The sequence below is a fragment of the Lepidochelys olivacea genome, assembly GCF_965140295.1.
Source record: "Lepidochelys olivacea isolate rLepOli2 genome assembly, chromosome: 1".
Taxonomy (NCBI): Eukaryota; Metazoa; Chordata; order Testudines; family Cheloniidae; genus Lepidochelys; species Lepidochelys olivacea.
The window spans coordinates 274,135,626-274,156,935 of record NC_140411.1 but is presented as its reverse complement, the minus strand read 5'-3'; the positions used below and the strand labels follow the sequence as shown (position 1 = coordinate 274,156,935).

General features: G+C 41.1%; 2 protein-coding genes across 11 annotated transcripts in view; both read right to left on the bottom strand.

The window, feature by feature from the left end:
• The window catches only part of POC1B (POC1 centriolar protein B), a 168,736-nt gene extending 148,461 nt beyond the window's left edge, over positions 1–20,275 (bottom strand). For 2 of the 10 annotated variants that reach the window (XR_014712062.1, XM_084631159.1), the window contains exons 1-6: positions 19,657–19,893; positions 18,275–18,359; positions 8,005–8,176; positions 6,981–7,160; positions 5,505–5,612; positions 3,270–3,385 (exon numbers count right to left, since the gene is read on the bottom strand). Coding sequence is in view for 9 of the 10 variants with exons in the window: in XM_084631159.1 (XP_084487285.1) it covers positions 3,270–3,385; positions 5,505–5,612; positions 6,981–7,160; positions 8,005–8,176; positions 18,275–18,359; positions 19,657–19,671 (676 nt within the window). In the remaining variant the exon portion in view is untranslated. Of the gene's footprint in view, positions 1–3,269; positions 3,386–5,504; positions 5,613–6,980; positions 7,161–8,004; positions 8,199–18,274; positions 18,360–19,656; positions 19,897–19,936 lie in introns of those variants that run through there. The other 8 variants (XM_084631160.1, XM_084631167.1, XM_084631163.1 and 5 more) reach the window with 6 other exon arrangements.
• On the bottom strand, positions 12,866–17,775 carry LOC311522148 (polypeptide N-acetylgalactosaminyltransferase 4-like). Its single transcript, XM_084631144.1, has one exon. The coding sequence runs from the start codon at positions 17,560–17,562 to the stop codon at positions 15,811–15,813; it is 1,752 nt and encodes a 583-aa protein (XP_084487270.1). The 5' UTR covers positions 17,563–17,775; the 3' UTR covers positions 12,866–15,810.
• Positions 20,276–21,310: the final 1,035 nt, after the last annotated feature.

The following is a 21,310-nucleotide window of genomic DNA, read 5'->3' as shown; positions in this document are numbered from 1 at the left end:
TCAAGAGACCAACTCACAGAGATCACAGTGGCAGGTGGCAGCAGAAGGAGACAGCGCAGGGCCATTGGCAACAGAGTGATGGAGTGAACGGTGGCACAACGAACAACAGTGGCCAGAGCGAACAGTGAGCAGCTGGAGGAATGAGCAAGGTGCCTTCTTGCCCCCCACCTGGGAGGTGAATTCATGTGAAAGCACCTCTGAAGTCTGAGTCTCCACTGACCAAAGACAACACTGGTGAGATTAAATGAGGCTGTTAAGAATGCTGGAGACACAACACAGTTCATGCGAACAAACATGGCTGTGGCATCATACTTTCTATTTAAGCAAGAGATACTACAAACTGGAGGCCAATGTTAAGTGCATTGTCACTTGTTCATCCTGAAGTTGAACACTGGTTCCGAATAAAACCAGCAAATGCTCACTAGCTTTCTGCAAGAAACTCAACTGACTGGCTAGACGCATGTGGTGCAACAGTGAAAGACTCAACAGTTGAAAAAGTGAAGAGCTCTCTCACCACATTCAAAAAATTTCCATAAATGGCTGATGAATGCACTGATGCAAATGGGCATCAAGTATTAAGTCATTGTGTACGTTATCTTGATGTCAATGGTAGGCCAGTAGATGCATTTCTAGATGTTCAAATTATAGAGACAGATTAGCTGCATCTGTGACAACCCACATCTTAAAAGAGTTACATGTTTGTCAATTGGACCCCAAACAGATGGCTGCTTGTGCATTTGATGGAGCTGCAAACTTCTCTGGAAGACATGGTGGAGTACAAGCTTTGCTCAGAGAAAAGTGTAACCCTAATCTCTCCTATAAACACTGCACAGGCCATCTACTCCAACTAGCGCTAGTATGAGCTGCAGACTCTTCAAAAGACATTAGAAAACTATAAATTTAATGTCTTCATTATGTTCTTTTTTCAGCAAGAGTCCAAAAAGACTGAATATCTTAGAAAATATAGAAGATTACTGGCTTTGGAAAGTATCTACCAAGATGGGATGGATCTAAGTAGTGAGGCTGGTGGATTACTTTTGCGACTACATTCAGAAAAGACTATTGCCATTCTCTCTCTTGTAAGTCTACTGTTGAAACCACTTGGGTCATTAAACAATGCCATCCAGGCATCTGCTACAACAGTAGTAGATCTGTGTCCAGCAATAGAAGCTACATTTGGATCAGAGAGCTATCCATCGAAAAAGTACTGGAAGAAGCAAAGACTTCAGTCTAGAAGTTGACTAATGAAGGCATTTATATTGAATCCTTAAGCGAAGAGACCAAGAAGTGTTTGTTAAGACATCTGAAAAAGTACATAGACTTTATTCTTAAAAATCTTTTTATAATCGTTTACAACCGCGACTTCTAGATTCTACTCAACCTCTACATAGCTTTTACAGATCTCTGTCCTATAATACACCGACAGTTGAGTGGAGTGAGGCACTACCAGCAAAGCCATGTGCTCAGGACAGAATAGAGAATTTGAACACAGAGTGGAATATCATATGACGAATTAATGAAGATTTGACTTCAACTCCTATTTGATCGTCACTTGTGGCTAGACCAGATCTTTATGCTAGGTTTTCTGGGATGAAAGAAGTAGGAATTCATCTCTTGCTACTCCCAGTCACAACAGCTACAGTTGAGCATTCTTTTTCATCATTGAATAGAATTTTGTGTTCTAAAAGAAGTCGCCTTCTGTGTTCTAAAAGAAGTCGCCTTCTGCCTGATCATGTGAGTGAACTAATAAGCATATCAATTAAAGGAATGAAAGTTCTGGACATACGAGAAGCCACCAAAGATGAACGCATTGCATTCAAGAAGTTCATTAACAGAGTTGTGCAAAATTATAACAAGAAACTAATAAAGATGTAGATGTAATGCTTCATAGAAGGCTTGAGTAGCCAACTTTAATTTGTGTGATAATTTTAAAACATGAGTTAAATCTAATAAAATGGTCATGAAACATTTTTCAGTTTTTACTATGGTGCCATACAGCCCACCTTCAACCTCATGGTCTCACCCTTCATTGGCCCTGACCCCCCACCCTAATTTCAATTCCTGGGGAAAACACTGCCTGTACCCCATCTCTACAGAAAGGGAGAGAGGAAGACGGACACAACAGGGCACAGGACAGAGGGAGCTTGCTGGCAGCAAGTGGTGTCTCAACTTGCTGATCTACTTAAAAAGGCAGTGTACTTAGAGTGGAGTCAGTATACTTAAAGGGGCAATGCTTGCGTATCTCTCACACACACACACACAGTATGTCTCTGACTCACACAGAGATGCACCTCTCCTGCACTTTGGAAAGTGGAGGGAGTGGTACACTCCAGTGGGATAGCATGGGTTCATCATCACATTGTGTTTCCACAGGGAATGTTTGCAGCCACTGCCATGCATCTATTGTGTCTCCTTGCATCATTTGTGCTGCCTTGTAGAGTGTGAGGCTACATTAACAATGTGTTAACCCTTGAGGGCTCAGTCGAGTGCAAGTTCATCATTTAGCAGCAAGGCATTCCCTGGGAAATATTCTATCCTCTTCCACCTTCTGACTCCACCACCTCAACCAAGCTTCACAATCATAATTGCTGTGTACAGTATTAAACTGTTTGTTTAAAACTTATACGGTGTGTGTGTGTGTGTATATATATATAAAAATGTCTTTTGCCTGGTGAAAAACATTTCCCTGGAACCTAACCCCGCCTATTTACATTAATTCTTATGCGGAAATTGGATTCGCTTACCATTGTTTCACTTAAAATGGCATTTTTCAAAAACATAACTACAACATTAAGCGAGGAGTTATTGTAGCTGTTTGTTATGTTATTGAGGAGTCTAGCTCATATGTCACTTTCACAATGGCCAGGTAGAAGATTCGGCATTAAAAACTAGAAAACAGCATCTGTCTTGAAATCCAAGAGGCAGTGGGATTTCCTGCCAAGAAAACCTCACAAGTCAACTGTTAAACTGAATGAAATCAACCTTGTTCGGCCACTTTATAATTCCATTTTGTGCATAATTTCATCCTTCTTCTCTCAAGAAGAATTAGCAGAATGAAAAGGAAAAGTATTCTCAGCAGAATAAAATGAAATCAAGTTGTACACTAAAATGTAAATAAAGGATAGTTAAGGAAATATTTCTTAAAGTTACAAGACATTTTATTGCTTCCATTTTAAAGAAATTATAATATAATTTAATTTATAATATAATATAATTATAAAAGAATTAAGTAAACAGGTTTAGTTACCATAAGCTATGTAAGCTTTTACCTTGGTAATGCTGCAGTAACTTGTTCATTCGAATATCCCAGAGCTTCACTGTATGATTAGAACCTGCAGAAACTACACATGTACCACTTGGATTGAAATCAACATAGTTTGCAAACCTAGATGGAAATTATGAAAATAGATTTAATGAGTATTGCTCTTTTAACAGCAATATCTATAATTCAAGAGAATTAATAAGAACACAAGAATAGCCATACTGGGTCAGATGAATGATCTATCTAGTCCAGTATCCTGTCTTCCAACCGTGGCCAGTGTCAGAAGCTCCAGAGGGAATGAACAGAACAAATCAATCATCAAGTGATCCATGCCATCCTCTATTCCCAACTTCTGGCTGTTAGAAGTTTGGGACACCCAGAGCATGGGGTTGCGTCCACCTTGGCTGAGAACCATTGATGGACCTATCCTCCATGAATGTATCTAATTCTTTTTTCAACCTAGTTCTACTTTTGGCTTTCACAACATCCCCTAGCAATGAGTTCCACAGGTTGACTGTACATTGTGTGAAGAAGCACTTCCATGTGTTTAAAGCTCCTATTAATTTCATTGAGTGACCCCTGGTTCTTGTGTTATGTGAAGGGATAAATAACACTCCCCTATTCACTGTCTCCACACCATTCATGATTTTATAGACCTCTATCATATTCTCCGTTAGTTGTCTCTTTTCTAAGATGAATAGTCCTAGTCTCTCCTCATATGGAAGCTGTTCCATACCCCCAATCATTTTTGTTGTCTTTCTCTGTACTTTTTCCAATTCTAATATATCCTTTTTGAGATGGCACAATCAGAACTGCATGCAGTGTTCCAGGTGTAGGCATACCACAGATTTATACAGTGCTATTAGATGTTCTCATCTAGCAAATGTTTTCAGAACGCTATCCTCTATGACTCCACAATCTCTTTCTTGAGTGGCAATAGCTACCGTAATTTAGAGCTCATCATTTTGCATGTATAGTTTGGATTATGTTTTCCCACGTGCATAATTTTGCATTTATCAACATTGATTTTCATCTGCCATTTTGTTGCCCAGTCATCCAGTTTTGTGAGATCCCTTTGTAATTCTTCGCAGTCAGCTTTGGACTTAAGTATCTTGACTAATTTTGTATCATCTGCAAACTTAGCCAGCTGACTGTTCACCGTTTTCAAAATCATTTATGAATATGATGAACAGCACTGGTCCCAGTACAGATCCCTGGGGGACACTGCTATTTACCTCTCTCCACTGTGAAAACTGACCATTTATTCCTACCCTTTTGTTCTCCTGTCTTTTAATCATTTACTGATCCAAGAGAGGACCTTTCCTCTTATCCCATGACTGCTTACTTTACTTAAGAGCTTTTGGTGAGGGATCTTGTCAAAGGCTTTCGGGACGTCAAAGTACACTATATCCACTGGATCACTCTTGTCCACATGCTTGTTGACCCCCCCTCAAAGAATTTTAATAGATTGGTTAGGCATGCTTTCCCTTTACAAAAGCCTTGTTGACTTTCCAACATATTTTGTTCTCCTATGTATCTGATAATTCTGTTCTTTATTATAATTTCAACCAATTTGTGTGGTACTGAAGTTAGGTTTACAAGCCTGAAACTGCTAGGATCACCTCTGGAACCTTTTTAAAAAATAGTAAAATTGAAGTGCTTTTCAGCTCAGACAAAAGGTGGAGAGAGATAACATAGCACTAGTGAAACTAATAAAGTGTATATATTGGGCTTATCTTCCAGGAGGTTCCATGCATCCCAAAAGCTCTGACTCGTTTATGTTTAAAAGAATATGGGATAATATGAAACCAAAGTACTTTCCACAACTAAAGAAGGCAGAACACACTGTAGCTTGCAGAATATTAATGAGTATGAGGGGAAAAACTGAGAATTCTTCACTAACAAAACATCCTACTCTAAATTAACAGAAAGGAAAGTATTGGGGAAAAATTCAAAGATAAAAGTAGTCAGAAGTCTAACCCAGCCATCTTCTCAAGTCAGGTTTGGTCTCATCTCCTGGAGACAGAAAAACAGATGAGCACATTTAGACAGCCAACTGGCTTCTTAAAAATAAAAAAAATCTTTGCATTTCTTTGATTTCCATCTGCTGGTAGAAAAGTTTGCATTTATTTTCAAATATTGCGTAGAGATGTTGGTGAAATTTGATTTAAGACAGCACAGAAGATGAACTTCATATCATAGTGAATAAACTTCTGCATTCCTTCTGTTGCATGGCACTTACCCTTTATAGTCTGTAAAGCTATCAATGCATACTTTATTTGCTGCATCCCAGATTTTAACAGTTTTATCCTCACTGCAAGATGCTATTAATCTTCCATCAGGTGAAAATCTGTAAAGTATAAAAAAGGTTTCTATTTAAGAAGTAGTATCAAATATTCAGTAATACAGATAACTGAATAGTAAATAGTAAAAGGTATTTTCTAGGACAATATCAGTTTAAGGGTGTTATACTTACTGAGAAACAAAGTTTGCAAAACAAGGCAGAAAAGATTACCCCTTCCCATACCATTTATAAAAAAAACCTTTTCTGCCCCTGAAATCTAAAAACTAAAATATATTTTTTAAACACCCACACAGCTTAATTGGGTGCAAGAATGACCTGTAGGCTGAATCCAAGTATGAAAGTTTCAGCTCTAAAGGAAAAATTGACAGAAAAGTTACAAGTGAATGGAAACAGAGGGTCATCCTAGAACTCTGCATTTAAATTTTAAACTAAGGCTCTCTCTACCATGAATATTTTAATGGTATTAAACATACACATGCTTGCGAATTTTCATTAGGTAAGTCTTTCTAAACTAACAATGATCCTTCAATAATTACCCTAACTCTCCCAGATTGATTAATGAAAAACTGTTTTTAAAAATAAGAAAAAAAAATGAGATTAGTCAAAGTCAAATTTATTAGTCTAGTTTCTCCAGTACTCATTACTTCTCTTTTTGAATACATACAGAATATAGGAAAACCAGGATAAAATACAGTAAGTCTTACTTTTTCTTCAAAAAAATTCCCATATCTATTTTTTTTCAATATTTTTCATGTATAGTGATAAGTGAACTAGATATATTTAAGTATTTCAGCCCAGATATTTAAAGGTATTTAGGCATGCTGAGCTCGATGTACAAAGCCTAACTAATTTAGAAGGCTAAATTTCATTTTCAAAGAGGATTTAGGCACTTAGGATCCCAAATTCCAGCTACTGGCAATGGGATTTTGGCTTCTAAATCAGTTAGGCATTGTATGCTGAGCTCAGCAACACCTTTAAAAATCTGGACGGATAGCACTAAACTTGTATCATTTTAATAATATACCTTATGATACATTTCAGAGTAACAGCCGTGTTAGTCTGTATTCGCAAAAAGAAAAGGAGTACTTGTGGCACCTTAGAGACTAACCAATTTATTTGAGCATAAGCTTTCGTGAGCTACAGCTCACTTTATCGGATGCAAGTGAGCTGTAGCTCACGAAAGCTTATGCTCAAATAAATTGGTTAGTCTCTAAGGTGCCACAAGTACTCCTTTTCTTCGTATGATACATGATTCACATTTAACAGCTTTCTACCATTTACACATTTTTCTGCATGCTTGTTCAGCCTCTGGAAAATAAAATGCCTTGTTTAAAGTTCTAAACAAGGAAATTAGCATATAATGTTCCTCCTTTACAAACTCACTATGAAAGAATACAACACCACAACACTCACTTGGCACAGCGAACCCAGTGTGTGTGCTGGGATAAGGAAAGCAAAAGGCGCTGATGGTGAACACTCCATACTTTTATTGATTTGTCATTGGACGCTGTAACTAGGAACTGGCCATCATGTGAGAAGTTCACACTACGGACAGGTGCAGTATGCGCTTTCAGGGCTGAAGATTCTCCATGACTGAAAAAATACGTTAACATTTTCCATAATATTAACCTTATAGAGGATATAAAACTCAATAATCATTTGACACTGATTAAAAGATCAAAATTAATTCTTCCCTGAATACACCTATACACAAGAACAATCTCTCTTGGTAAATCCTGATTACGGGCTTTAGACAAAGCCACACAGATATTTTGAAAAACTGAGTTTTCTGATCTATTAGAAGTTTATCTAGATGACTAACTCTAAAATGTAAAAGTACTTTGCCTTGCCAGCATTTGCCTTGTTACTTAGTTCAGAAGATTTAATTAATGAAATAAAAATATTTTAATGTACTGTAATAATCTAACAATCTTAAGAGTGAAGGTAAACACTAGCCTCAATACTGTAAAATGTCTAAAATATTTTTTGTTCAAAATCACTATCATTTTTCTCTAAAGGAACAGACAAATTTTGATTGAATGAATAAAAGTTGCTGTCTTGGCTTCTTTCATCACTTACCCACAAATTGCAAACTGTTGCACTGGATTTTAGCCATACAACTCCCATTTAAGTAAATGTATCCTTTGAGTTTGAAAGAAAACACTGCCACATGAATTTAGGCCTTCCTCCTCCTGCCACCCACTCATGCTTGCCTGCCTTGAGCTAAGGCTTCCTAATTTCTGTACTTTTATAGAACAGCGGAGAAACCAAGGAGAATGAAGAACCTTGCTTCCAGCTGCCCCAGACTCCCATTATCCCTCAGGTCCACCTGATGTTTGGAAAGGGGGCAATAATCTACAGATCTGAAGTTTCTCTGATACTGGTATTTGCAGTATCAAAAAATATAACCAATATACTTCAGTTATACTGTACTCACATACAGGGAATCCATAGTCTAACAGTCCGATCCTGAGAAGCAGATGCCATGAGGTGTCCATCTGGTGAAAACTGTACACTGGTCACAGCTTCCACATGACCCACAAATCTGAAAGCTCTGGACTGTGGCCTCAAATTCCATATCATAAGAAACCTATCCAAAGAAGATGAGGCTGGCAAGAAATAATTTGAAAGCTATTTTCTGTTAAAAGCAAACAACTAGATCACTTGAAATAATAAGAACTCCGATAACCGCTCAAATTTAAAATACACATGTATTATAGCTACATACTTAACTGGTGACAGTACCTTAAATTCCACCATCATTAACAATCTGTTAATTTTTAATATGGAAGTCAAATGACACAAAATGCCTACAAAAACAATGACTGCTGATTTTGTCAATGCCACTTAATTTATTATCTATTTAATGTTTTGAGAGACAGGTTTGGTCTAGTGGCCCTAGTACCAAGTCTGGGAGCCAGGAACTCCTAAACAGAAATGTTGACACTAACATTGGTTCACTGTGACTTCAGACAAGTCACTATAAATTTTCTCATCTGTAAAATAAGGACATTATTTCTGAGGTGTATTGAGCAAATTAGTTTGCAAAGCACTTTGAAAATGAAAATACTGTAAATATTCCAATAATTATAACACAGGTTTCGCAATGCTGAACAAAATTTAAAACATCTGGAAACAGGGTAACAAATACTGCCATTTCTACGTGCAGCTATTTAAAGTCACAGTGGTGACATGAGCCAAATTTTCACAGATGGGTGCCTAAAGTTCCGTCTCTACCGTGGGATTTTCAAAAAGCACTATGTGTTGGCCTAACTCCACAGAGGTAGGCCTGTGCTAAAGATCTACTTGAAAATTCCACTCCTAATATCAGTTTTAGTCTCCTAAACTGGAACATAGGTGTCTAAAAAAGGAATTAGGTATCTAAGTTTGAACATTCTTTGAGTCAGTGTGAATTTAATGAGAAACTGAAGGTGTTGGTTCAATAACAGCAAGCACTGGAACATATTTGTGTGCCTTTGCAGTCAGAACAGCTGATCACATAGTGTACATAACTCTGTATAATGATGTGTTTAACTTTTTAAGCACAATGTTTTTCAGTCTTTACCTAGAAGTTTCTGAGCAGCTGAATGAAAATGACCAGTCTGGTAAAGTTCTATGTCAGTGCTTCGAAAAGATGAAGGCAGGGAAGGCCTGGGAATGACTGGGGTGTAGCAGGTGGGGGATGGCATGATCAGAAAGGAAAAAAAGAAAAAGAAAGGAGAGAAGAAACAAATAATTCCTTCCTCACTGAAAGTGGGAAGAGAGGGGATGGGAGAATAGGATCTCCCTTGCAATTGCAGAAGATGTGAAGAAGTTAATACTTCTCTGCCCGACCTGCACCAGCGAGGGCAGTAATTTGGGAGGCAAGAGATGAGGAAGAGAGGTCTAAATTTAAAGAGACATATACAGCACAAGGCAAGACTAGTACATAAAATGATGAGCCCGTCAGTAGAGTCTACACAGTCCTCTCCATGGATCTAATCCCCGTTTTTCCCAGAAGCCAAGGTGAAGGATAGTCTCTGAGGCAAGGTGTTATCCCTGGACCCCCTACTTTGGAGGGTGTATGTTTTGTAGGTATGTGATAATTTTTTCTAACTTTGAGAGTTGGTTATTTCATAGTAGGCTCTTTCTAATAATATTTTGTGTTTTTTTCTTTTTTCGCTTTAGGAGAGAGAATTTGAGTTCACCACCTTTAAAATACAGGGCAGATTATTTATTAGGCCACTACTTCCTAAAATAAATATAATCCACAAACCACCAGCAACCCATGGAGCACAAGCTGGCATATCACATAGCACTGGCTCACTTTCTTGCTTCAGACATTAACATATTTTAAAATTACATTCTAACTCCTTCCTTTTACTGCTTTACTCATTTTTTTAAAAATAACCACAAATAAGCATCTGTCTATATCAAGCTGGGGGAAATAAAAAAAAGAAGACAAAGAGACAGACATGAGCACAATTACAAGAAAGGTAATTCAGAGCCGAAGCTCTCAGTCCATCCTTAACTAAGGCCCCAATCATGGAAAGAGAACTGAGTCCCATTAATTTCAATGGGATCCTGAGACAGCATAAATATTTCTGCTTCCAGGAATTGGGACTAACTGTGGTATACCTTCTACATAAGATTACACACTATCTTAAACCTCTGCAATATCTTAGCCACAATAATATAACTTAAGATATTTTAGGATTTCTTTCCTTATTTGTCTTTTGTGAACACAGCATGGTAGGAAAGAATTATTATAAATACATCTATGGTTAATGTTGCTAACAGCAACAGCTTATTTCTTCAACAGTGGAGCTGAAACCATATTAGCAGCAATTGTATTTAAATTATTCTTTATATGTAACAAAATGCACTTTAAATTAATTTCTTCTGTTTCTTCATTCCAGTTTAAGATGGTTCTCTGAGTTATCCAAGCAAAGTATTTCACAGAATTTTTTAATAAAAGTATTGTTTCCCTTTTTGCACCATGTTTTCTTTTTCCTCAATAAGATATTATAAATGCATTAAGTTCTACAAAATTCAAATAAAATGTTAAAATACCTATTTAAACATGGCTCTTCCCAGGGAGGGGCTAAATATGATGTCCCAAGCCATTGTAGATGAAGCCTAATTATTACAAAACATATTACTGGATGCATCAACACTGGAAAATGTACTGTGGTATAATGACAGGTTTCAGAGTAACAGCCGTGTTAGTCTGATTTCGCAAAAAGAAAAGGAGTACAAGTGGCACTTTAGAGACTAACAAATTTATTTGAGCATGTTGGGAACACTGGGGCATGGCCACTAGGTAACTCGAGGGGATGGAAGACCACAAGTGTCGATGAAGCCCCCTCGCACTAGGCCCCGGTGTCCTTGGCCCCCTCTCCTGCCTGAAGGCACTCGCAGAAGCTCTGCGTGCTAGGCCCAAGTGTCCTTGCCCCCCCCCCCCCCCCCCCCGCCTGGAGGCACACACAGCAGTTATGCTGAGAATCTGCAACAGTATGTTGCAGAGTCAGACTGCCTGAAACTAAGCAAGGCCAAACAGGGGAGATATGGAAGAACAATGCTGAATAAAGCAGCTTTATGTATAGTTTAACAAATGATACAGAGAATCAGGGACTAACTAGCTGGGAACTGGATTGGCTGGCTATATGGATACTTGGAGCAGCTTGCTATTGGATAAGTATGCTGGGGAAAAGGATGTATAAAAGCCTGTGTAACTTCCTGCTCTGTTGTGCAGGATTTGAGATTTTATTCTCCCTGTACCTTTTTGCAGCTGCAAATAAACTTTTCTGCTTCTCCACCCCGTTGTGATTATTGGGTGTAGCACACCGGGTAACGAACCACTCAAGCTGTTGTTCAGCCTCTCGGCACTGGGTGCCGGCAACAAGCATAAGCTTTCATGAGCATTCGATGAAGTGAGCTGTAGCTCACAAAAGCTTATGCTCAAATAAATTTGTTAGTCTCTAAGGTGCCACAAGTAATCCTTTTCTTTTTGTGGTATAATGCCGTCTGGTCTTTATATAGGCATGATACATTGCCATGTTACAGCCTTTAAACACAGTAAGTTGGTCCATAGACTACTTTTGTAAAAACAGTTTATTACATGAGCAGGTCTGGTGTATGTACTGCCCACAGGAGATATGTGAACACCTTTCATGTTTGAACATGGTTCTAATTAAGTACCCGCCTACACTACAACAATAACGATGTTTTAAGAGGGCAAAAACTTGACTGTGCACAAACCTCATGTCAGAACATTGTTGATTCTTGTCTATGTACAAAAAACAATATTACAACCACAGTTTTACTTAAGTATCTAATGATACAGGCAATAGTAATAGAAATTAAGAATAGATTTTTCCTTACATATTTTGCTTTTCTGCATATGAATCAAAGACTTGCACATCCAACAATGGAATGATAGTTATGCAAACACCAGGTTTATACATTTCTGGGCTGTAATTATTAGTAAAATGGCCTTCAATCAAGGATATTTCCTTGGCAGTAAATAAAGACATCTGGACGTACTTCTAGAAGTATATAGGCTCCTCTCCCACCCCTCAATACTGCCAAATTCAGAATAAAAATAATTGGCCATATTGATCATGTGTCTACCAAAGACAGTAAGGTTCCATCGAGAGTGGAACTTCTACTGTACTCCAACCCAGTCCCCCCGAACACCACAGCAGCGCTGATATTGTTAACAAGATTTAGTAGGACTGAACTGTACACAGCTTTGACCTTTTGTAGAACTGTTAGACAGTTAAAACACACGATTTGGTCCCATCTACTTAATGCTCAACTATATCATGAGGCTACCTTGCTGTAACCAGGTCACCCAGTAAAATAGGAATTACAGTGTAGATAGACTTAAATATTTAAATCAAATGGGAACATTAACACAACTATGCCTCTATCAAATATTCTCTCATCATTAGTTACAATGGCAAATACATATACAACAGTAATTCTAAAGAGTTTCTATTTGATGAAAAATTCATTTCTGCCAAAGGGATGGAGAGGCTGCTTAAATTCAGAATCTTGGTTGGCTTTTAAGCAAAAGAGGTTTATTATTATTAACCTTTATAAAATGCCAAAATACTATGGATGGAGTTCATTCTAAATGTAGTGGGCACTAATATAAGTGGCAAAGATCAAAAACAAAACAAAAGCCAGAAAACTAACCAACATTCATTTGTCATTTTTATTACTGTTTTTCAAAAACAACAACAAAAAGCTTACATTTAATCAATGTTAAATTTACATAGTTCCTTTTATCATTTAAAATCAGTAGTTTAAAATCCACATACAGTAATTTTATTGTCCCCAAAATTCTCATAAAACTGATAGAATTAAAAATAGATATATTTATACCTTTGTTTCAGAGAGTTTCAGATTTTCCAGAAATCCGTACACAGAATTAAAAGATTACAGTAGCAATGCTTCAATTATGGTTGAGATTGCCATTTCCAAGTTCCTATTATCAGATCTTTATAATATTATAAAAATTGCTTCTATTGGGCAGAAGTGTTACATTCTTAGTCTTATTTTTCTGTTTAAAAAACCTGAAATATGGGATAAGAAAGTTCTCTTGAATTGTTTGTCAGTTATAAGTGCCTTGAAAAAAGTGTAATATTTAAGAAACTTGTTCATTCTTATTTTCTGCTCAGACAGCCCAACAAGTTATTTTTAAATTTCCAATTCATAAAATAGTCCTCCAAAAGGAACACACTGTTTGCTAGGTTTTTAAAAAATAATAAATGTTAGAATTGAATAAAAATTGCATAGTCTGCATGCACAATACTTCATTTCCCTCAATACAGTAAGTATGCATGGCATACAAGGTAGATGCCTATGCAAGCATGAATTCGTTTGGAAGATTGCATGCTGAAACAAATTTATTTATGGTAAGGCTTTCACAAATGCATATGACCATATAAAGCTTGCTCTTTCAGCATGTCATGGGCTGTAGTCTCTCAAAGTAGCAGGTCTACAGAGGAATGCAGAGGTATTCCTTGGCACTTCAGGTTTGGTGGAATGTGCAAAAGACTGCCTTGCTGATCAATATAATGTGACAATTCCCTTATTCTATATCAATTTATACAAATCAGATTTCAAATTAGTCATGTTAAAATAAATTACAGAGACTTATAATGCCCAGCACCACATAGTGGCAATCATTTTTAGTATGGCCCTGCACTACACCCCTAATCCAGAATCTTCCTCATCTAAAAAGAAAAGGAGTACTTGTGGAGACTAAGGTGACTTAGAGACTAAGGTGCCACAAGTACTCCTTTTCTTTTTGCGAATACAGACTAACATGGCTGCTGCTCTGAAACCTTCCTCATCTAGTCACTCTTCCATCCTAGCAACTCTTGCCCCAGCTTGCTGGTCACTTCTTTCCCTTCCTCCCTCCAATCCTTCACAAATTCTTAGAAATACCTCTGAACACACATCCTTTTCCTTCTTGCCTCATTATTTCTAGAAAGTCCCCAGCCCTTTTATGACCCCACTTTCTCCCTCCAAACAGCCATCTCCTTTCCCTTCTGCCTAGCCCTGGAGTAATGAACCAACACCACCTACTATATCCCACTAGACCTTCCCCAGATTTTTATGACAGGGTTCACTTTCTGTCATTAATTTGTGGCTCTCTATCTGAAGGTAAGAGCTGTCAGTCCAAGATCAAGATTTGGTATCTGGTGGCTACTGATAGACAGCACAAGATGAATACAGAACGAAAAAAAAACTCTGGATTTGCCAAAGCTTAAGCCAGTGCCTAGAAGAATCATGTAGAGGCCCCAAAACACTTGGTACTGGCATTGTACTTTTTCTAGAATATGCAATCCAATGATCACACACCTAAGAAACTTTATTTGATCATCCTATCTATGGTCACACATTTAAACAAACACCTTAGTGCAATGGTTCTCAACCTGCAGCCTGCAGGTCCAATCAGTACACAGTTGCAGCCCATATGACATCCTCAGGGCCACACAGGCCATATATATATTGAGTGAATGTGGCCCACATAACACATAGAGAGCTGCATATGCATCCCACAACAGTAAATAGGTGGAGAACCACTGCCTTAATGTTGTTATCCACACAGCACCTCTTTACCTCCTAACATACTGGTATATAAAATATTACATATATGAAAAAAAAACCACAAGAAAGAATGCAAAAGATTATGTAAACATAATGGTAGTTTTGAGAATATAAACAAATGTCCAGAAATTGAGTGCTAGCTACTGCTTAGAGCACTCAGAATGTGCATACTAGTTCTGAGAATTCAAAGATGAGAGACAAATGTCAACATGACACCCATCCTTTTCTCTCTCAAACTCAAGATAAATGCACCAGGTTCTTACCCACTATTTTGGGCTCGCCGGCCACACACTCAATAGTCTCCCACCCCTAACCATCCCCTTCCCACCCCCCAAACTCCACCTGGCTAACATTCTCATACTGCTAGCCCATCTTTCTAGTTCCACTACCTCTAGCATTAGGGTGGGCAGGGCAGGTGTTGAAGAATCAAATTGCTTTCAGGAACTAGGGCAAGACTGAAGAGGTGTTCACATGTGGAGGGGGATATGAATTAAGGAATGAAGCCTGGCCAGTCCTAATGTTTCCTGTCTTCCACGTAGTTAGGCAATAGAAACTTTCATTCCTTTAAAAATAATATGACCTCTTCAAAACCCTTAGGAGTTGGCAGATCCCCAATAAAGTAAACACCTGGATGATTATACAACGGACTAAGGATTAAGGTTCTACTTCCAACACCAATGTTAACTCAGCCATGTACTACTGTATTATTTATTCTGTGAATTTATGTCATAATACATATCTGCAATATAGCTAAGTAAACATTGCTGTGAGAACCTTAACTTCTCTAGATTTAAATTCTTAACCTTAATCTAAAGTAACATAGATTTTCTTTCACTTGATGTAAGAACTCTTCAGGTCTAAAACAGGTCATGTTTTTCCTAAAACTAAAATATAAACTGAAATGTGAGCAATAATGAATCAAGACCCTACAAAAATAAAAACCTTAAGTCAGTACAAAGGCACTTTTAAACATTAATTCCCAGTATTTGCCAACCCACTTTCGTACACTTCAGCATAGGAGATTCAGTTCCTAAACTACTACAGGGAAGGCTCTCAGAGGAAATTCATGTATCAAATCATAGCTAGCCACTAATTTACTCTGAAGTTCTTCAGATAATAACTATCATCAATGGCCATTTTATTTCTCAAACTTCCAAATTTGATTTTTATCTGCAGCATTACAAGTCCTCATTTGCACATCAGGCCGACCCTCAGAAGTACGATAAGCACTAAGGCACTTTCCTGAATGAGGATGATAAATAGTCCCATCCTCTTTAAAATGCCATATGATATTTTCTGGGATAGGGGATCTATCTTTTGGGCAGTTCCTCATGCCAATGAAATCCTTTTGTTCAGGGACTTCAGCACACAGTTCAGTCACAGAGTTAAACCTAATTTCTTTACTCGATGTATATTCAAAGAACTGATTGCCTCCTTGACCATGACATCCAAAGAGAGACACGTGAGTCCCAGTAGGATTATGTTCAGGTGAATTGTAGTCTAGACATTCTGATGATATTCCCATACTGTGGATAGCTCCATGCCAGCCTGGACGATCCTCTGGTACATGTAAGTTGGAAAAAATATTTTTCAAATACCAGTCAAAACTCTTACATTTCAAACGCTCTCTTAGTAGTTTTCTTTCAGAAATATCACCATAATTTTCTTTTCTTGCTGGAGGATTTCTATTGTAAAAATGTTCTTTATACTCATCCATCCACACTTCAGCAGCACGTGCTGTGTTCTGAAGGAAATTTGGCCTCGCATATGGAGCCCGCTTTGGAAACACATGGCCTACATGGGAACAAGGATGGATCTCCAACGTGCCGCCACACTGCCACACCCTAAATGATAGTTCTAAATTCTCCCCACCCCAGACATCCATCCCTGTGTCATATGTACCAAGATACTCAAAATATTTCTTACTAACTGCAAATAGCCCACCAGCCATAGTTGGGGATCTAATGGGGTCAGTTTTAGATTTCCATCTTTGACGTTCGTGTTCAGGTACAGAACGCCACTGAAATGTCAATCGCCAGTCAAATCCCCCAATCATGGGCTCCCCCGTCTGCATGTAGAATTCAAATGTATTCCAATCAATGGTATCTATAACAGGACAAACGATCACAGTCTCATTCTCAACAATCCTCTCTAAAAGTGGTTCCAGCCAACCAGAGTTACACTCACAATGACAGTCTAGGAATGTGAGGACATCACCAGTAGCAAAGGTAGCTCCAATTAAGCGTGCACGAACCAGTCCTTCTCGTTTGCTGGTTCTTATCAAACGAACTCTTTTCAGGTTACTAATGTACTTTTCAAGTTCAGCCTTCAGGTATATTTTATCGCTCAAGTCATCCACTAGTATAATCTCTTTTAGAAGTACTGCAGGAGATGTTTCAAGAACGCTGTGAATTGTCCGCAGTAAGGTTGACCAAGCTTCATTATAGAAAGCAATTATAACGGATGTAGTTGGAAGTTTTCTATAGTTGTAAGATTTGGCTTTACATTCATACATTCGATTGTCCTGTATGTGACGATGCAGAGATATTTTGTCACTCAAATAAATATTAATTGCATATTTTTCAATCAGCTCTTCTTCTAGTTTCTTTTCCTCAGGTGTCAACTGTGGACGAGAGGCTTTACCCCATTCTCCTAGCGCAGAAGAATCAGGAGGGGATTTTTCATAAACTGGACGAGCCAAATCCTCTGCTTTTTCTTGTCTGCCAGAAAAGTGCCTCTCCCATCTCCCATTGGTGACGCTGTCTCCGGTGAAGGAGGCATGGAAGGTAGAAACACACAGCTCCACTACGAAGTAAGCAATCATCAAGAGGCCAAGCAACAGGCAGCTTCTGCCCAGCCAAGTCCATCTTCTGGCCAGATGGATCCTCATTGCAAGCGATTAAAACGGGCAGGGAGAGCTGTAAGTTACTGCAGCGCTGCCTCCGTGGGGAGGCAGCAGTTCCGGGCCCAGGCTGCTGGGGAGGGGTCGGCTGGGTTGCGGCAGGTCCTGTTCCCGGATATCGTCCGGAGCGGGGATGCGGAGCAGCAAAAAAACAACGAAGCTGCTTCCCAACCCCGCGCGCCCGCCCGCTCCCCGCCTCCTGTGCGGAGCGCCCCCGCCCCAGCTCTCTCGTGCCTTACTTCCTCCTCTCTGTGCCCTCCCCCGGGCACTCCCCCTCCGCCCCCTGGTTTGCTCAAAAAGTTGTCGCTTAAAAAAAGAGGCAGGGAGCCCTTGGCCCGTCCGACACAGAGAAACGCCTCTCCCCGCCAACCCTGTGCGCCAGCCCCGCCTCCGCCGGCCCCACCCGCCGGGGACCGGAGCTAGACCCGGAGCCACACCAGCACGCTTCTCCGGAAGCCGCTGAGAAACTCTCCTCAGTCATCCCGGAGAGCAAACACCGCCTCCTGCCCAAGCAACAACCTGTAGGGGCCACCCACCTGTCGCCATCCGCTCGCTCCTCCCCCTCCGTGCGCTCCAGCGGCACTGTACCCTCCCTCCTCCTTGAGTACAGTCCCGTTGCAGGACCTGGGCGTCTGGATCCTACACAAAGCGTTCAGCACAAGCCTGCAACTCTAACGCGCTACAAAGGTAACAAACTCACCAAGTGCCGTGCTGCTCGGGCTGAAGTCAACGCCGGTGACTGCAGCTTTATGGCCTTTAAAGGGACGAATTAAGATAGGATCCTCCTGGAGAAGAAGTTAATAAATTGGTTAGTCTCTAAGGTGCCACAAGTATTCCTCTTCTTTTTGCGGATACAGACTAACAGGACTGCTACTCTGAAACCTGTAATATCTGAGAACTGAGTTTTGTGTCATCACCTGATTTTTGTTCTGTCAACCCGGAACTCGCCATGTTATGATCACACCGAGATTAATATTGAAAGGCGGTAGCTTCTCTGAGATACAATTGAAAGATTCTGGGAAAGCAGCAGCGCGGTGGTCCAGAATAAAACTTACTTTCATTATTATAATAGTGGGGGAGGAGAGTACTGCAAAGCATCCTAAAAGCTAGAACACTGCTCAAGGTTGCATTACTCGGAGAAGTGCGGTGACAGCCAAGAGAGGCCCAGGCGCTGGTCTCTAGATGTTGACATGGAGAAAAATCCCGAGAAGCCAGGCCCTACAGAATGTCCCTATTATAGCACAGATGTTCCGAAACAACAACCCGCCGCCCCTGTGGAATCTGGCCCTGGATGGCAGTAAAAAACGCCGTGCAACAAACAGGACGGATATAGCAAATCATATGCAAGGCCACCCTCCTGCTCCCCTTTAAGGGACTGTAACTCTCCTCTGACAAATCAAAGTGAACGGGCGTTCTGAATGCGTTTTGGTTTGGTTACCGCAAACGAAAACCCTTTAACAGCTGTTGGACGCCCCCCGCCCTCCCTGTTTCAAGGGCAGAGGTTTTCCCTTGGCAGGGCGAGCTGTGACAAGCTGTCCCCCGTTATCTTTGGGCTCCAGGCTCCCTTCCAGTTGGCCAGTTCGCTCACTGAGGAGCAGGAGCGTCCATCACCGATCTGCCCAGACGCCCATCACCGTGACACCTGAGAGCTGCCCTTAGCGGTAACAGCAGGAGTAGAGGAAAACACGGGGCACTAGCGGGGCTTGTCACCTCCCCTGGGAGCGGCGGGTGGCCGGGTTACGTGCTCTAACGCCGCGGCGCTGGCTCGCACGCCCCAGGGGGCAACTTGAACCCAGAGCTCGGCCCGAGACAAGCAGGTCCCGGTGGAGAAGGGGCAGCGCATGGGGCAGGGCCAGAAGGCGCGGACCCCAGGCGGCTCCGCCGGTTGGTGCCCGGCTGGAGACACGCTCATCAGTTCGGGCCCTGGCGGGCGGCTGCCCGGGGCTCCCTCAGCGCAGTCAGCGGGAGGCCCGCCCCTCCCAGCGCGCACAGCAGAGCTGTCGGGTCCCTCCCTTTCCTCTGCCCCAGAAGCGGCGCTCGGCGGGCAGCGTCTCCCCCAGGCCCGCCCGCTCCCTTCCTTACCAGCACAGACGCCATAGGACAGCGGCCCAGCGCGCCCGCGCCAGGCGCTGCGATCCCCTGCCTTGCAGCGCCAGCGGCCGCCCCACGGCGCAGTCAAAACCCCCGCGCTCCAGACCCGACTAGCCGAGCCCCGAATTCGACCCCAGCAGTAGCCCCCGCCTTGCCGAGGGCCCCATCCACCCCTGTGAGCGCGGCGCCGAGCTTAGAGCCGCATCCATGCGATAGGCACTCGACTCGCCCTTAAAGAAACAGTGAGCCCCACCCCCAGTTGCTTGGTTACCATGAGCGTCCATGTCCTATTCTGCGCAGCCTCCCCCAGTCCTCCCGTCAGGGACCACGCCCCCAGAGAGGCCCGCGCGCAGCTCAGCGCCTGGCCTGCCTCCGCCCCCGCCGGAGCGCGAGCGCCTCTGCCTCAGCAGCACGGGCCTAGCGGGACTGAACTCGCAACGATGCTTGAGCTGCTGACCCGCCGCCCGTGGAGTGGGGGGGGGGGGGCAGCCCGCAGAGCCAGTTTTGGGGAGCCGCCTTCGTTTCTAACGCCTTAGGAGTCAGGGAGAGTTAGACTCCAATCCCCCTCATGTCAGCCATGCTACATCCGTGTTGTGGGGGGAGGGACTCACTCTCCTGGGGGCTGGGCTGGGGCCTCCTAGCCGGGCTTGGAAGGATGAGAGTTGTATGGTAAATGTGGGCAAATGTCAGTGAATTTAAATTTCACACACAGGGCTCAAAAAAATACATTCATCTGTACCCATCAAAATGTAGGACAGGCAAAGTAAGCAAAATGCTGCTTGAGGACACGAGTTTAACTGAAGGCTAGTCACTGTACTTTTTAAACAGGTGCTATGGACAGTTTGTGTTTGAACGGTTAGAAAGCTCTAACTTTTAAAATCTCACTGTTCATTGTCATTAAATAATTGCCCTCCCCCATAACTTCCCACAACTGTGAACATTTAATTCAAGTAGGTTTTTTTTAAAAAAAAATGCTTAAAATTAAACCTACATTATCTACCAAAATTTTAAAAATTGAGTTCTGCTAAGACTACTTCTACTTGAAGAAGTATGATGCTGAATGAATTCCACAGAGTTAGGGAATGTGATGTGCAGTAGCAGATTTCAGGGACTTCCATGTTGGTTTCCCCTTATACAAGAAATCAGTAATGCAGAATCTAAGTATTTTAAATGGGGTAACTTATTTTAATTTACACCGTATGAAATCAATACGTCAAAGAGTGAGGTGATCAGAAATTACAGTAATAGAGGATTTATATGCCCTCCTCTAAGACCAATTTGCACCACAAAGGCAGTCAAGCAGCACACAAGCAACCCCTTCTTTCACCAATACCCAGAGAGAAACTCTAACCCAAAATTGACTAGTTAGAGACACGGAGATAGATCAAACTTTCTTGCTGCTTGCAACAGCTCCTCCCAAAAAACCATTGCAAAACTAATAGTAGCAGCATTTCTTCAAGACTGAACAGTACTTGTCCAATAAGAGAAACATTAAACCTACAGGTAACAGTGCTAGCTACTGATTCTTGCCATAAAAATATGTATAAAAATGGCTGAAAATGGGCAGAATCCAAAATTTGTTTAGCCATCATTTAATGGGGGTATGGACTGAATCAGATCACAAAAATTCCTTCTCCCTGATGTT

Bases quoted from the DNA above. Each gene is read 5' to 3' on its own strand.
- LOC311522148 (XM_084631144.1), bottom strand. From the start codon at position 17,562: ATGAGGATCCATCTGGCCAGAAGATGGACTTGGCTGGGCAGAAGCTGC.